Source organism: Dermacentor variabilis, chromosome 2 (assembly GCF_050947875.1).
Source record: "Dermacentor variabilis isolate Ectoservices chromosome 2, ASM5094787v1, whole genome shotgun sequence".
In the NCBI taxonomy this organism is placed as follows: Eukaryota; Metazoa; Arthropoda; class Arachnida; order Ixodida; family Ixodidae; genus Dermacentor; species Dermacentor variabilis.
The window spans coordinates 160,799,473-160,815,140 of NC_134569.1; the positions used below are offsets into that span (position 1 = coordinate 160,799,473).

The 15,668-nt window shown below is 46.1% G+C and overlaps 1 protein-coding gene across 1 annotated transcript in view; it reads right to left on the reverse strand.

Annotated features, from left to right (window-relative positions):
• Positions 1-15,668, reverse strand: part of LOC142572886 (synaptogenesis protein syg-2-like) — a 157,782-nt gene that overhangs the window by 66,439 nt on the left and 75,675 nt on the right. The window contains exons 4-7 of the mRNA XM_075682324.1: positions 11,999-12,202; positions 11,091-11,387; positions 2,083-2,388; positions 809-1,096 (exon numbers count right to left, since the gene is read on the reverse strand). Coding sequence (XP_075538439.1) covers positions 809-1,096; positions 2,083-2,388; positions 11,091-11,387; positions 11,999-12,202 — 1,095 coding nt within the window. The remainder of the gene's footprint in view (positions 1-808; positions 1,097-2,082; positions 2,389-11,090; positions 11,388-11,998; positions 12,203-15,668) is intronic.

The following is a 15,668-nucleotide window of genomic DNA, read 5'->3' on the forward strand; positions in this document are numbered from 1 at the left end:
AATGGACTTGTGTTGTTGATAAACTCCCATAACGTCCATCGCTCATGGTGTTCATACGGAACATCACGACAGGAGAAATGCGTCTGGAGTGTCCATATTATAGATATCGCAATAAAAACGGCAAGGGTGGTGTCGACAACACAACACAGGTGACAAAAGGCGACATTGGACACGAGACATTACGTGTGAAATTTGGGCTTATGTCGCCTATAACGCGCCTCAAATGTATATTTTCTTTTTCCCTCTCATTCTCTCTTCCACTACGTGGCCTTTGTGCACAGGCACAACGTACAGACGGCCACAAAAGTTTACGAGACACGAGATTTGGGAGAAAATATAATTTTCCAGAAAAGCCAGAGCACCTATCCTCGGCGTCAAAGTTCAATTTCTTGTATTTCTCGCGGCCGGCACAGCAGCCTAATAAATTAGAAGCGTTATTCCTGAGCCGAGTAGCATTTCATATTTATCCTAGAACCCGCGTCCCGCAGTGTTTTGTAGCCGCCCGTGCACACGTACCAGCTGACGTCACAGGCCCCCACACGCGATCTGCCTACCCGCTTATATGAGAAAGAGCACATTGCCAACATCAATAGGCAAGGCATACCGTATAAATCAGCATTTCCGCGTCTTTCCCAAACAGCTGTGGCATGCCGACCACTCTGGGCGTGCGGCGATCGGGAATTCAGGGCAACGCCGAAAAGCCAGAGAGACGAGAGTCAAGCGAGCCGTGCGCGTACCCTGCGTTATTGCAACGGCGCGAGCCCGTCGACGTCGCGGCGACGCTCGGACGGCCGCTCCGCCCACTCACCCTGAGGCACGACGAGGAAGACGCACGGCTGCTCCTGGCGTCCCACCTCGTTGCGGGCCCAGCACAGGAGCGTGCCGTAATCGTCGGTGGAATGCGCCGCGTAGCGCGCCGTGCTCTGGGTGCCGTTCCAGTGGACCGAGTCGAGCTGGTGGCTCTGCAGGCTGGAGTTGAAGAGCCAGAGGAAAGTGACAGCCGCCGGATGGGCCTCCACCTCGCAGGACACGTCGACCTCCTCGGCGCGTGCCGCCGTGTACACCACCCGCTGGTGGGAACGGCACACGGGGGAGTCTGCGAGCACGACGTCGGTTTGCGTGTCACGTGGAGGGGCGCACAGAAGGAGAGAGGCTTTCAGTCAATTAGTGCTTACCTATCGTTTACAGAATAACGGGAAAAAGAGCTCGAAAGAAAATGCATAACCACTTTGGATACGAAACTTTTGAATGCAAAAAAAATTACTTTCACCGAGAACAGTGCGGAGCTGCTAAAGATACAAAATGCTGGTTTCTCCCCTCCCCCCCTAAAAAGAAGAAAGAAAAAGCTTTGCGGATGAAGAGCAGCTCGTATTGGTCAAGTGATCTAACCCAGGACCAACACATTTCTGGGGTGCCTGCTTTACCGTCTGTGCGAACCAGGCGGCTAGCAAATTGCCTTGCGAAGAATAATTACTGGACAGCTCAAAGATATTTTGTAGCTCTGTGCTACTCTGGTGTGTCACAATTCTCGCACGTTTGCCTAGTTCTCAGTGGATTATACACAAATGTTTCGACAAGATTCACTGAGACGAATAAACGATACAATCGACTTCGAAAAACACTAAAGTGTTCTTAATGGTCACCGAAATGAAATGACGATCTCGAGAGAATGAGATGCCAAAGTTGGGAAGGTTAGCCAGAAAAATATGCAGTTTGCTACCCTGTAATGAAGAAGGTACTAAGGGTGACAGAAAGATTCGAAAAAAAACCACACACAGGGCGAGAACGGAACGAGTTGTTTATCAATGTAGCGCTTGAAAGAAAAACGACAATACTTTTCTCACCTCGGCTACTGTTTTGCATCGCAACTCGAGCGACATGAGGCTCGGAATCAGTAATGAGCCTTCAGATTGCATCTCCCGGCGACTACACTATAAGGATGCATCAACTAATTTTAGCCTGCGCAATACCGAGCCTATTGCTTTGCATGAAACAAAACTCCCCGCGATGTTCATAAGTTCATTGTTTTTTTTAGTTTTTTTTATTTATTTCGGCAGTCGGGAATAATATAGTGCAGCGTACGTTTGACGTGTATGCTGACGTCGGCGCTCGTGCCCACGCCTTCCGAGTTGGCTCCCAAGCAGGAGTAGTTGCCCGAGTGGGTGGTGCCGACGTTGCGAATGACAAGGTTATTGCGCACGGGCCTCTTCCCGCCAAGCATATCTGCGGCCGTGGGAGCGGGCCGCAGCTCACGACCGTTGAACATCCACTGGACCTCCTCCACCGGTGGGTTGGCGTCGATGACGCACAGGAAGGTGACGTCCGTCCGTTCGCGGATGTTGTCGAACGACATCTGGTGTCCGAGACGCAGCTGCACCCTCGGTTTGTCTGCGCGCAGAGCAGGCAGTACGGTGCAGTTACGCGGGTACAGTGATTCATCGCACGTTCACTGTGGCTCCACTTGATCACCCAACGGTACAACAAAAGTGCGAAGGCATGATACCATCTTACGTTCCAATAAGATGTATTTGCAGCTTTAATGCTACACTTCTTATAATTGATTCCAAGCGCATCTTAATTGTGCAAATTTTTTGAGCCACCGACCATGGTGACCCAGTGGCAGTAAGAGTCCTTCGGTAAGATGGCCTGCCGCTGAGCATGACGTCAGTGGCTTGGTTGCCGGCTATGAAGGTGCATTTTGAAGGAAGCGAAATAAAGAACCGCGGTTAAAATTATCCTGGAGCCAATCATTGCAGAATGAATGACGCCGTGCGTGTTCCCTTGGGACGTTGAACATAACGCGACATGCATGCATGAATTAATAAACGAATGAATGAATTATTGAATAAATCGATCGATCGCTCGACCGATTATGCAATGGATTCGCGAGCAATCTTAAATTAATTGTCTATATTAATGTTTGAGATGTTCGTGACTAACAGTATACATTCAGCAGAAGTTAGAATTCAAAAGCATATTTCCTCACCTATGTCACTTTCCGCAATTGGGGTTTCCATCACGTTGATACAAGAACAATGTATTATTTACACGTCTGTAGAACACGTATGAGTCAATCAAGTGGTTTATTTGCCGAGCGCACACCCTTTCAGAAGACGACACGGTGATCACTAGCGCCATCTTTTGCTTCACTTTTTTGTTCGCAGTGGATTGCGTAAAGCAATTATAAGGCAAACTTTTTGTTCTTCCTCTAAAGAAGTGGATTTAAAAAGGTTGTTGAACGAACGTTGTCGCTTTCCATGTGACCTAAGTGCTGCTGTGCTTCCTATTATGGGCCCTTCAAACGGCCGTGGTACTGCTTGTAGGCTCAAAAATGACGATCAGCTCTATTCTAGAGCAAAGCCTCACTAAGGTTTAAGCCATTATAGGGCAAACACTGGCGTTCTTTGGAATTTCACTTGTATTGTTGCGATGTGGCGCTTCAAAGTTTACACTTTGACCGTTGGAACGTTGGAACCATGACAGACAGATCATGTGAAGTCGGGAAGCCTTGCTCAATTTAGCACGGGTTATGTGTTTCACTGTTTAATGTAGCTGTAATACAGAGGCTTGTAGCTGCACAGTTTTAACATGCTTATTCCTCAAGGACCATAACGCTGTGTTTATAAGCATAAGGCTCCTTGAAGGTATCCCATTTCTTTCTTCTATGAGCGGGAAGTTGCATCATAGAAGATATTGCAGAAACACTGAATTTTTTTTTCTGGCTTGAGGGCTCATACTTTTACGGTAAGGTGTGAAAATGTAACTAAGGAAATGTTATCTGAGGAGGGAGAAGGGTCTGTATCAGCACTCTAATAAGTTGCGCATTTCATGCGAAGCAAACAGCAACCCTCTGCGAACATCTCAAAATTCGGGGAAAGAACAACGTTGGATAGAAATTACTAATGAAGCTGTTTCCCTCGGAGTTGTTCTTGTTTTCTAAAGAAATTTGCAACTGGCACAGGTCATTATTTGCTTCATTTTCGACGCGTCATTTGCCAATTTTTTAAAATATCTTTTGACAATGTTATGAGCGTGAGTTGAAGGGAATTAAGCGCCCTCCAATATGAAGCCCACAGCAAGTTTACTAGTTCATTATGCGTCACCTCAAAGGACGGATACAGAAAGAAACGAAGGAGACGACAGAAGCGCGTTCCTTTAATATTTTACTGCCTTTCATTGTGTTCAGAGAGGAAGAGAGGCCCGGAAGGACAGCGAACGCATTCTTGTGCGTTTTGGATACACATGGCGTGTGCGAATTCATTTGGCTCCGTCCCCGCGCGTGCTCGTAATCACCGCGCTTTTCTTTCCTCTCTTTTTCTTCTTTCTATTCCCTTGTCCGCCCACTACTTAGTTTTCAGGACAATCTGTGATCGTAACGCGATGCAATCAATTGTCGGTGTACACGAACACAATGAAAGAAAGAAAATGTTCAGCGAAGCCTTAATACGTTTGTTAAACTTTAGGTGAACGTTGATACCATACATTCACGCCACGCTTAGCCATGTAAAAAATAATTGTTAAGCATTTTCTACCGTTGTGCATTTGTTTTTTACTTTTCAGTGTTACCGATATTTCGTGCCTAATACATTTTACATGCCGTCAGAGCTCCTTCTCGAGCAGCAAAAACTGTCATCTGACAGCTCACAATTTGTGAATGCAAGCACGTCCAGGCTTAACGCTCCAAAATAGCAATGCACAAAACGAATTCAGCAGAAAGAAAAAGTAATCCGCCACCTAACAATACTCCCCTAACAATGCATCGTGCGTTTTAACTGGGACTACATTAATTCGCGCTGCTCTCGCAGCCTAGGCGCTTAGGCGCACTACAAACTAATCCGTGCACCTCATGTTCTCAGTAAGCAACTATATGCAGAATAGCAAAACAAGTGGGGTCAACTTTCTCGCAAATACCTGCAGCGAAGCCGCGAGGAAAGCACAACCCTCGGGGTTCTGGCTACGCGCGCCACTTCCTGCAGCGGAGAGACCGCTACGTTCAAGTTGCTCGCTGCCGGTGCGGGTTTGCCAGCGCAAAGGCTAGCGCGTGCTTTCGTTGCGAGTACTTCTAGAATTCGCTGACGGTGACTGCTGGTGCTCTTGTGAAGCAGTTCACACGCAGGAGAGCACTCAAATAACGATTCGGCTTTTGTACATCCATATGTATTCTCTCCTGAAAATGTACCGGCGCCCAGCTCTATACCGGCGCGAAATTACACAATGGAACATGAAACGCTACCTAAATATCCTCCCTGCAACAAGCGTACGCCTTAAGCTCGTAATTCGTTTGCTGTAAGGCGACGTTTTCCACGCCTTCGTCTCCGGGAGTTTGACGCGCCGGTCTTGTCGGGTTCTCGCGCGCAGTAAAGCGATTCGATCCCGGAGAAATTGCGATGGCAATGTGGGCCGGTACCACGAATAGCGTAAGGAAAAAAAAAGGCAGACGCGTTATTAAAGGCAGTGATCGTTTCGTGGGGTTTTAGCCACCCAAAGCAACGTCGGCGCTGCAACAGACGCGAGGTGGTGTAGGGTTTCGGAATAATTTTAACCACCTGGGGTTCGTAAACGATGCATTAAATCTAGATATACACAGATTTGTTTTCTTGCATTTTGCATTCATCGAAGAGCGGCTGCTGTGGCCGGGAGTCGATCACGTGACCTCGCGCTCAGGAGCACAACGCCATCGCCACTCAGCGACGGTGGTTCGGTTGGGAGGGATTCCGGCAAGAGTTCAGGAAAGTTGGCAACCAAGTACGGGGTGATGGAACGTGTAAATAGATAACCAACAATAATAAAATAGAAAGTGGGGAAAACAGAGACGGTAAATTGCGTCTACAAAGGATGTAAACAAAGAAAGCATATGTGGATTTACAAAAACAGCAAGAAGACAAGAAGAGAGAAAGATAAGATAATCCAGAGAAAAGCAGGGAGGTTAGCCAGAGGTAGTTCCGGTTGTCTACCCTGCGCAGGGGGAAAAAAGCTATGACAATGTAGAGGCGATTGTCTTGCTATCCGAGGCCCGAGCTAGCTGCTTGCGAAAAAAAAAAAACATATCCGAGCTAATATAGGCCACAAGATGAGGCAATTGCGTGTTGCAAAAAAAAAAGTAAATAAATAACCCAGAATCGACTCGGTACATCGTGATGTATGCAAATGCATTGACCGAACGGTATTCGTAGTGAGTGTCCTCTTGAAGAAGTGTTTGGATTCAAAGAAGACGGCCGGATTAACCTGTCAGCAGTCGACATAAGTGAGAGAAGATCATAGTATTGGTGCAAGAAAAGCTGGGAATATATTAATAGAAACAGATTCATCGCAAGTGTAGGTAATGGAGGAGTATAACGCAAACGCTTTTAACTCGAAAGTTAGGATCGAGATCAGAGAGGCAAAACGTTAGATTGCTATGGATGCCGTAAAACATCATTAAATCAACCAAAGACTTTGTCCCAGCGCTGTTTTCAAGAGCATGCAAACTATCATGATCACGGTCATAATCACTTCTACTATAATCACCGCGGTCTGCGCACCTTCCCGCCCGGGCACGTTATCGCTGCACTGTGAAACGCGGAGCACAGGATAAACAGATATCGAGCATTTAACTAACCGCTTTAGAAAGGTCTCGCTTCAGATTTTTGTTTTAATTGGAATAATATTTAATGTACTGCGCACTTAACTTGTGTTTGTCCCTCCTATCTAAGACCTTCTACGAGAGCGCCTTTAATGGTAACCTAAATAAATAAATAAGTAAATAAATAAATAAATAAAAAGTAGCTTTGAACCAGCGCGTTATATGGGCATTTTTTTGCTTTGGTGGCCGAGCAAAGCTTACACAGATATACGAGCCTCAATATGGCTTGCCTAAAATGTTAAGCCCGACGTTGCATCTACTTCCCTATTCACAGACGACTGGCCTTTACTCGAACCACTTGTTCAACTCCGCGAAATGCGCGCATGATACCGTATAAAAGGTTCACGAGAAAGAGCGAGAGAGAGAGACGAATATTTTAATGAGCACTGAAAATGTAGCCTTGGAAAATGGCTGACATAGAGCCCTGGGTGGCTAGGGTAAATGACCAAAGAAAATAAGTGCAGTAAGAAGTGAAAACTGCCGCGCTTCAACAACCTTTCTCGGCGATTCCTTCGACGAGGAGTGCTTTGGACAGGACGTCTCTACGGTGATGCCTTTCAAAAAGCCCGAACAGCTTCCGCGGTTGCGAAATTTTCGGTTCACGTATAGCAGCGGAGTGGTATAGTATGTACACTCAGTGAAAACTTGAGCGGAAGCACAGCGCTTCCCAGCCCGTTCTGAGTCGAAGTAAGGCTGCTGTACTTTTCTTAGAGATTTATGACTCATGTTGCATAGCGCTTCGCACTTTTTTTTTCTTTCGGGAAGTAAGAGGGGTCCTAAAGAGCGACGCGACGTCTACTGAGGCGAATAAATTGTTTTAAAAAATTTGTATTTCTATTGGTTTGGTTGAAGACGATCGATTCCTGGCAAAGAAAGTGCAAGCAACATTTTATGTCTTGTGTTTTATCTTTCCGGAATTATGAGGACGAAGATGTGGATAATGTAGTTGTCCAAATAAAACTTGTTCTGTATACTAGCAAATTCACTACTATGCTACAGCAGCAGCACATATGCTTATTTGATTAAATGCCATTACCTTATAAACATAAAGGGAAAATCAGACATCCACCCTGATTTTCCCTTTATTACTCACTTCTCTCCACCTTGCGGGTTTCCGCAGAACTACTACGTCAAACACTTGCCTTTGCTTCGTGTGTTGCAGACAAATTCGACTTCGCCCTGCCATCTGCTAGCCGCCTGGTTAACTCAGATGGTAGAGCGGCTGCCCCGGAAAGGCGGTGGTCCCGTGTTCGAGTCCCGGACCAGGACGAATTTTTCTTCAACTCTGAAGCTTTTCTTTCGAGGAACCCGTATGGGTTTCCTTTGTAGCAATTGCTACGAACGGGTGGATGTCTGATTTTCCCTTTATCACTTACTTCTCTCCACCTTGCGGGTTTCCGCAGAACTACTACATTAACCATATAAACATTATGCTCACCCGTACAATTTAGTGGGAATTCCTTACTGCATGAACGAGCTTTTCAGTAAGCGCGAAGTTCTCCTAGAAGCGCAAAAAACTGCAATCGAGAGTAAAAAAAGAAAAAAGAAAGAAAGAATATGCTAACCCTCCATGCTTCAAATTTAAAGCATGATAATATCGGTAAATACAGACCTCGTTTCTCAACCCAAAGATTCATTGATTGTTAACTTCTTTTGGCTAATGACAGCTACTAAATAATAAATAATACTGAGGCCATAGGACACTACGCAAAGTTATTGGTATCAAGGCAAAGATCGGTTCAACATTCACAACGGTGTGAACACAATTAGGCTTGCATGAACTCCGAAATTGACCAAGAATTTCAATATGAATAAAAATGCGATAAAGTGTTTTGCTAATCGTTGTTGCGCTATGTTATGGGGCATTTATACATGTCGACCTCAAAGAAGAGCTGTTCTTACGCTACTTCTACGCAAGCTTCAAACGGGCTTATTTCTTGGTGCAGTATAGAGGTAGATTCGATGTTGTAGAATTTACTTGTAGTGCTAATCTCAGCGTTATCGGGGATTGCAAATACAAAAGCAATATCGTATTTTTCATGTGACAGTTCTCACAGCTTCAGCATTCAACTCGGATACTTTCCTTTAAAGACTACTCGTTTATCACGTCGATCTCTTGAAAGATGTATGTAAAACGTCCAAGCTAAGCTATGCGAGATAAAACTTGTTATTGAATATTCTGCAACAACGGTGCCACCCTCCTCAACCCACCCCCTCCCGGTTTTTCTTTTTCTTTTTTTTTTTTTGTAAGGTCGAAGAATATGGCCACGTGTACAGCTTTGTGAAGTTACGCAGCGCCTACGAACAGGAGCTGAGCGCAGGCTCCAGTTGCGGCAGATTCGAAATAATTCTTATGTGGTCAGCGTCAGGCTGGAAGTCTGGAACATTATAACGAAATGGGACAGACGGAGTTTCTAAGATCAGCGTTTAAATCGACTTGCTTCGTGGTAACCACGGCTTTACTGCACTATCTTCGCTCCATCTATAGCATGTATTAAATGGTTTAAGCGATTGCTTTCTTTGCCTACTTCCCCGAAGTTTGCTTCTCGATGCATTTCGCAAACGCACGATGTTTGAGCCCCATAGATGGCGCCACAATGCCTTTAATATAAAGCATCCTTGTAAATTCTAGCGACTTCGCACCAGTCACCCATTTTATGCTCTACGGGAGTGATTAATGGTATATGAGTTCGCACACTCATCAGCCTTTTTGCACCAAACAGCTTCTGGGCTTTTTAAATTATAATGTCTCATCTCACTACGATCCATGGCCTCATTCATTCAACTAGCCTCCTTAGGCTTCATGGTTTTATCGTCGTATTGCGTAGCGAACACTATCACTGGGAAGTATTGCCTGATAGAATATTTGTCTATTGGGAGTGATGCTACTAGAATTATTTCTATATCTCTAGGCACGTTAACTGGAAAGCAAGCGTGACCCACGTGTCCGTGACAAAATTAATAGACTGAAGTAACTGCGAAGATTCTCGCAGCCCTCGCGTGACATAGATGGTCTACAATGAGCAGCAACAACACCCACATCGTGCGGTTTTAACGAAACCACGCGACAAATAATTGTCTGTGGAAACAGTTTTTCCCGTGCCAGATGTCAAACAACTTTCTTTATCACCAAAATCATTAGCCCGCCAATAAACCAGTCTTCTCACTTGTCTTATATTCAGACATTAAAAACGCAACACGCAGTAATAGTTTCTTTGAACTAGCAGTATCGCGGATTCTCGCTTCCTCAAACGTGCGCGCAGACAGCCCTGCGCAGGGAAGGCCGGTTTCAACATTAAATCCCAGGTTGTAATACGGCGCAATTGGTTCGGCAAGCGAAGACAACCAGGATACTTATCCGCGATACCAGGCCTGAACCCAGGGCGCTATAACGTAACACTATTCCAAATTTTCTATTCCAATTCTGCAATCAGCCCTCCGTTATTAGTCAAAAACTTTTTTGGACCACCCCCACTTCACCTGTCTGTCACGGGACCTCACGAAAACCGCGATAGCTGCCCATCTGATATGAGGTGCACACAGTGATTATGCATGATTTGATCGAACAAAAGAAAAATAGTCATTTCTGATTCAACGCCTTTTCGCTATAAACTCTCGGCTATTGGTCAAAAGTTTTCGGGCTGCGGCCATTTCACCTGCCTGTCACGCGACGTCACAAAACCGCATAAACTCACCGCGTCAAAGTGAGGTGTACGCGTTAAAGATGCATTATTATGCAGCACAAAACTTAATTTTATTCTGAATAGCCGCAGGCTGCCCCGTTACGAAAGGAATAAAAGATGGCTGCCGCTGATCACTCAGGCACTGGCTACTCGCACCTGCCGCAGAGCATTGGTTTATTTGCGTGCATTAAAATATTCTGCGTGGCCATGTGACGTTCTCGAGCACTTTCGGCACGTTTACGACCTCGCTCTGCCAATTCTCGTTTTATGAAGATCCGTCCTAGCTGCAATCTTAAACCTTCCCTTGCATGCCGCCGGAATATTCGACCAGCCACCTCAAGCCAGTTAAGGGAAAGCGGACCAAACGCAGACGCTGGCACCACCCTCTTCACCCGGTTATCGATTTTCAGTGCAGTGGCTAGGCCCCATCGATTCCCTCTCCACTTGAGCGTGCTCATCGCCTCTTGTCAGCGAATTAGATACGACAAGCCGCTCAGTTTAGTTAATGCTATCCGTTTTTCAAGGAAACAAAAGTGACCTCCTATGGACGAGGAGAGCGTTTGATTGGTCTGTTCAGACAACCCTGCGGGTGACCGCCCGATTGGTGCGTCGGCGGTTACGTAAATTTGACGTCAGGAGATTGGAATATAAACATATTGGAATAGTTTTACGTCATAGGGCCCCTACTCTCTGAATGATACACAGCGCGTGACATTGCGCGCGTTGCACGCAGCGAAAGAGCAATCTCAGTTGCGCGCTCTCCCATCGGCGTTGCCGCTGCTCACAGTGCACGCTGAGCTCCCACTGGTCCTCGCGGGCGCTGTTTCTTAGGCGCGGGTTCTGCGCACGGCACACCAGCATCTGGCCGTTGTCGGAGCGCTGCGGCGAGAAGGCCACCACGCTTGTCGTCAGGTTCCCGTCCTGCGACACGTGCACGAAGGTCTGGTTCAGCTGCTCGCTGCTCTTCCACCAGGTGATCTCGGGCGGAGGCCGCGAGCCCCAGACCTCGCACAGGATCTCGGCAGTGAGGCCCGATGAGATGGGAGCCTCACTCTTGCGGATCTGCACCGACGTCGGGGCCACTGTGACAGAGCAGAAAGAAAGGAAACGTTACGTCGGATAGGGCCAAGAATAAACACCTATTTGCATAACTATTTTTATTATTAGTTACGGAAACCTACAAGCGCACAAATATTTTCAAACCCGACCATAGTAGATAGCACAATTGTGCCCCTGCAGTCGGATTCTTTAGATGGGCATGTGTGTTCTGATTATGTATTTAAAAACGCTCAGAGCTGAAGTCACGCCCATGTAGCAGAAATATGCGTAGACAAGCGCAAGTTCATCCTTAGAAAGTTGCACTGAATAATTTGTGCTCCAAATAAATTTGCGCAGCAAAGCGCGAACAATGTATGTTTGAAGAAAAAAAGAGCCATACTTATTTATTTTTAGGTGTCCTTACTATCTTAGATGACATGATGGTTAGATATACCTAAGCAGTTTCATAATAATAACGAAGGCGTAGTGCCGAGTATCCGGTATTCTCTGCCGCTACAGGATTCTGACCGCGTCACTTGCAATTCTGTGTTCGAGCCTTTTTGATTTCAGTCTCTCCTCCCACCTCTCCGCCCCCAAAAGACAAGACAGTGGCGATCACTTCATGTGAAAAGGAATTGAGCTTCTAAAAACTCACGGTTCAGTTCTAGCGTGACGGAGACCTCCATCGGACTGGATACGTTGTTGGAGGACACACACGTGTAGGTGGCCATGAGGTCGCTCCGCTGCAGGGACGACAGCGTCAGCTTGGACTGCTTGACGTCTCCGGCCACTGAAGTCAGCGCCTTTGTGGGGAAGTAGTTGCCGTTGCGCTTCCATGTAAGCACCGGAGACGGCTTCCCTGAGCGGGTCAACACTCTCATCTCAGATGTGCTGAAACATCATAGCACTGCACAGTGGCGTCGATTGTGTTTTCGTAAACAGGAGATTGTGCAAACCGGGGCCCAGTTAGCGGCAAAGACACCTTTATTTATATTTCATTCCTGTTCTCAATTATTGATTGACTGATTTATTTATTTATTTATTTATTTATTGATCAATTTTAAAGGGCGTATCAAAAACTTAAAGTGGTACAGTCGTGGTCAAACAAACATCTCACAAGATAAAGCAAGCAGAAAGCAGTGCGCATGTCAGAACAAAGTAATAAAAAAGAAAGTAATTACAGTAAGGAACCCTTATCAGACTTCCACGCGGAATCCTTAAATACCCGTCCATGAGAAACTCAAAAATAACGACTTGTAGAGAGGCCACCTAAATCAGACTGGGTAGATCAGAGTAACAGATACGGAGCAGAGCAGTCTGATAATTCGCTTCTTGCAAAAGAGTTTTCAGGAAACAATCATTCCGCTCAATATAATATCACGCGGGTCCTACAATTACAAGTATTCGATATAACAGAAAGAACGTTGCCAGCAAATATGTACTGTAGTTGCGGATTATTTTGCCCACCCAATGGCTATTCTCCAGCCATTCTATACACATTCAACCAGGAAGTCGCACGTGAATGTGCCTCACACAAAGATGCCTTGAATTGCTCAGACGCATAGCTACAACACAGTTTCATTTTGCTAGAAAAGGACGCCTAGCAAGGTCGGTTGAGCTTTGTATATATTTGCGCATAATTACGCACCAGCAGTGGACGTTTCTGAAAGTTCCCTATTTTCTTAATTTGTCTTGTGCACTAGCAAGTTACACTAATTAGAATGAAGGGCATTTGCAATTTCACTGTGCAAGTTATGTGACTCTCACGCCTTCAAAATTTTCATTCTTACAGGTGCGATGGGCACAAGTAATTATCGCCATATTTTCAGTTCATTCAGTTTATTGACCGAAATGCCGTTCCAGGAAGAGTTATATGAGGGGAGAAACTACAGAAACTGATATAACAACATTTGCCATGTGGCTCAAGGAGACAGGTTATAGGTTATGGCTTTCAAGCAATCATTCATGCAGGCGATCGCGGCGATGTGGGAAAAGCCGTTTCATTGTGTTTCTACGCGGGTAAAGAAAGAATAATAAAATGTAGCTGTATGAGCACGTGGTCTGGCAACTTGAAGAGCGTGGCCGGGGCTGTCAGAAATGCGAGCACGTACCGCTACGTACCCTGTGCGCTCAATGGGATTGTAAAGGTATTTATGAAACAGTGTTAGGGCGGAAAGGTGGCGGCGAAGGGCAAGGTTTGATTAGGATGGTTGAGCTTGGAGGGCCCTTACACTATCCTGATATGAATAACGTAACAAGACTGTATGAATGAATGAATTGTCTGTATGTTAGTTACTGAGCCGGAAATAAGAAGCACTCTCCTTCCTAGCCGCCTTGTTTTCAAGCTTTCCCTCGCGATATGTTAGCGCTGCGATGCGAACTATGTGCACTGAGTGTTATTAGGACTCAGCTCTCCCTACGTAATTTAATTACAGACACAGTCCTTTCAAAGCTTTCGTCGAAAGGCAGGAATTCAGGTAACCGATATATTACTAAAACACTGATATAATAGCTGTAAGTTTTGCTAATTGAAAAAAAAATGTCAATTTCGCTGGAGGGTGAGAATGATAGGGAGAGTAAAACTTAATTTAGTACTGAATAATGTGTCGACTTCTGCAGCTTGACCGGTAGGAGGTGAGGTCCTCAATCCAGGACTCCCAAAGCCGGGGCTGCCTTTGGTGCGGCACCGCACCAGCCGCTCCTCGTCATATGGGTTGTACAGGGTGACGGGTTCGGTGTGCTCGAGCACTGCCAAGGGTGCGATAAAGCGAAGCATGCACCGCGCGATTGGGGACAGCTGTATGTGCAAATAGTTCGGTGCATGGCCTGAAGTGAGCGAACCATTGAAAGCAATAGTAAGGTGTATCCTTGTCCTCATGGCATCTAGGAATGCCGGTGCGACGAGAAGCATATGCCTGTAGCGCTGCAGACCTCGATGTTGTTCGAGTTCAGGCAAAAGGAAAAGCAGCAGTGTTTGGCTGAGTCCGAATTAAAAGAAAAAGCAAGGGAGTACGTAGATTCGACTTTGCGTTTGCTGTCGCTTCCGCTACAGATCAGTCTATGGACAACGTTGCGGAAAGCACACAGTTAACTGGACGCCAGGAACGCTAATACGTGCGCGCGCAGCGCTCACGCCAGCAGTGCAAACGAGAACGCTGCCCATGGCGCTGGCAGAGCTGACTGAATGTAGTGTGTCGGTACGCCCACTTCAGTTCATCGCTCTTCTTTTTTTTGAGCAAACCCCACTGCGGGTGTGTGGAAGCCTTCAAAGTCTCTATGGGTTGGCCAGACATGGAATATAAAGTCATCAAATCTCTTAAACAATTTTTATTACCTCTATACTGCGCATCAGGTTCAAGTTGTACCGAAAAAATAGAGAGCAGCTTCTAATCCTTGCTGGCTGACACGTGACTGTTCCGGCTCCCAGCATTTCAACTTTCCCTACAAGAACACTAAAACCGCAATTAGTGCGAAAGAAAATGCGGTAACGAAAACTTGATATCATCGTATCAAACTCAAACTTTGAGGGCGTGCTTTCTGTCTGAGCGGCTCCGCAAGGTTCAAATATACCGTTGCTCATTTAGTCTAACTTTCAGCTCCCACGTGGCTGTCGTCAATAAGCTCGTGCGCCCTTCGTCAATATACAAATTTAAAAGAAAACTGCGAAAAAAAAATTCGCTCGCAGGAAATATAAGTACTTCAGGGGAAAAAAAAATAAAGTTTCCACATTACAAGGACACACCTCCCCCCCTCCCCTCTTCGTTTCCGAAGCCGAGCACCTGACGCGGGAGACTGGAGGAAATCCCGACGGACGAAGGGACCCGGAAGTTTATTAGACGGTCGAGAAATCATCGGGGAGAACACGGGGTCATAGCTCGCCGGGAACCGAGATTCCGTCTAATAAGCCTTCCCCGTGAAACATTCGCGTCGATGCAGCCGATGATAGAAAAGCTATGAAGGATTTAAGTTTACTCAGCGGATCACCAGAACGGTAAAAGTCTTCGGAGGTACGCCCTGGAGAAACGGGACGAAGGATACAAAAAATATAACAGTAATAATAATAACGATGAGAAACACGTGACTCGTTCTACCAGATGCGCCGCTGAGGGTCACCAATTCCCTATTACTTCCTGGTCTTTCCCTATATGCGCTGCAATACCTTTTTCCTACTGTTTATCACAATGAGCACGAACGCCCTCACGTGCGTGCACTCTCGCAGGGCGAGAAAGAGATGCAAAGTTCCTATACAAATTAATACGGTGAAGTATTTCTCTTCGCGTTCGCGGTGTGCGATGGTGCGAACTGCGGACCCGCGATTCGAGCTC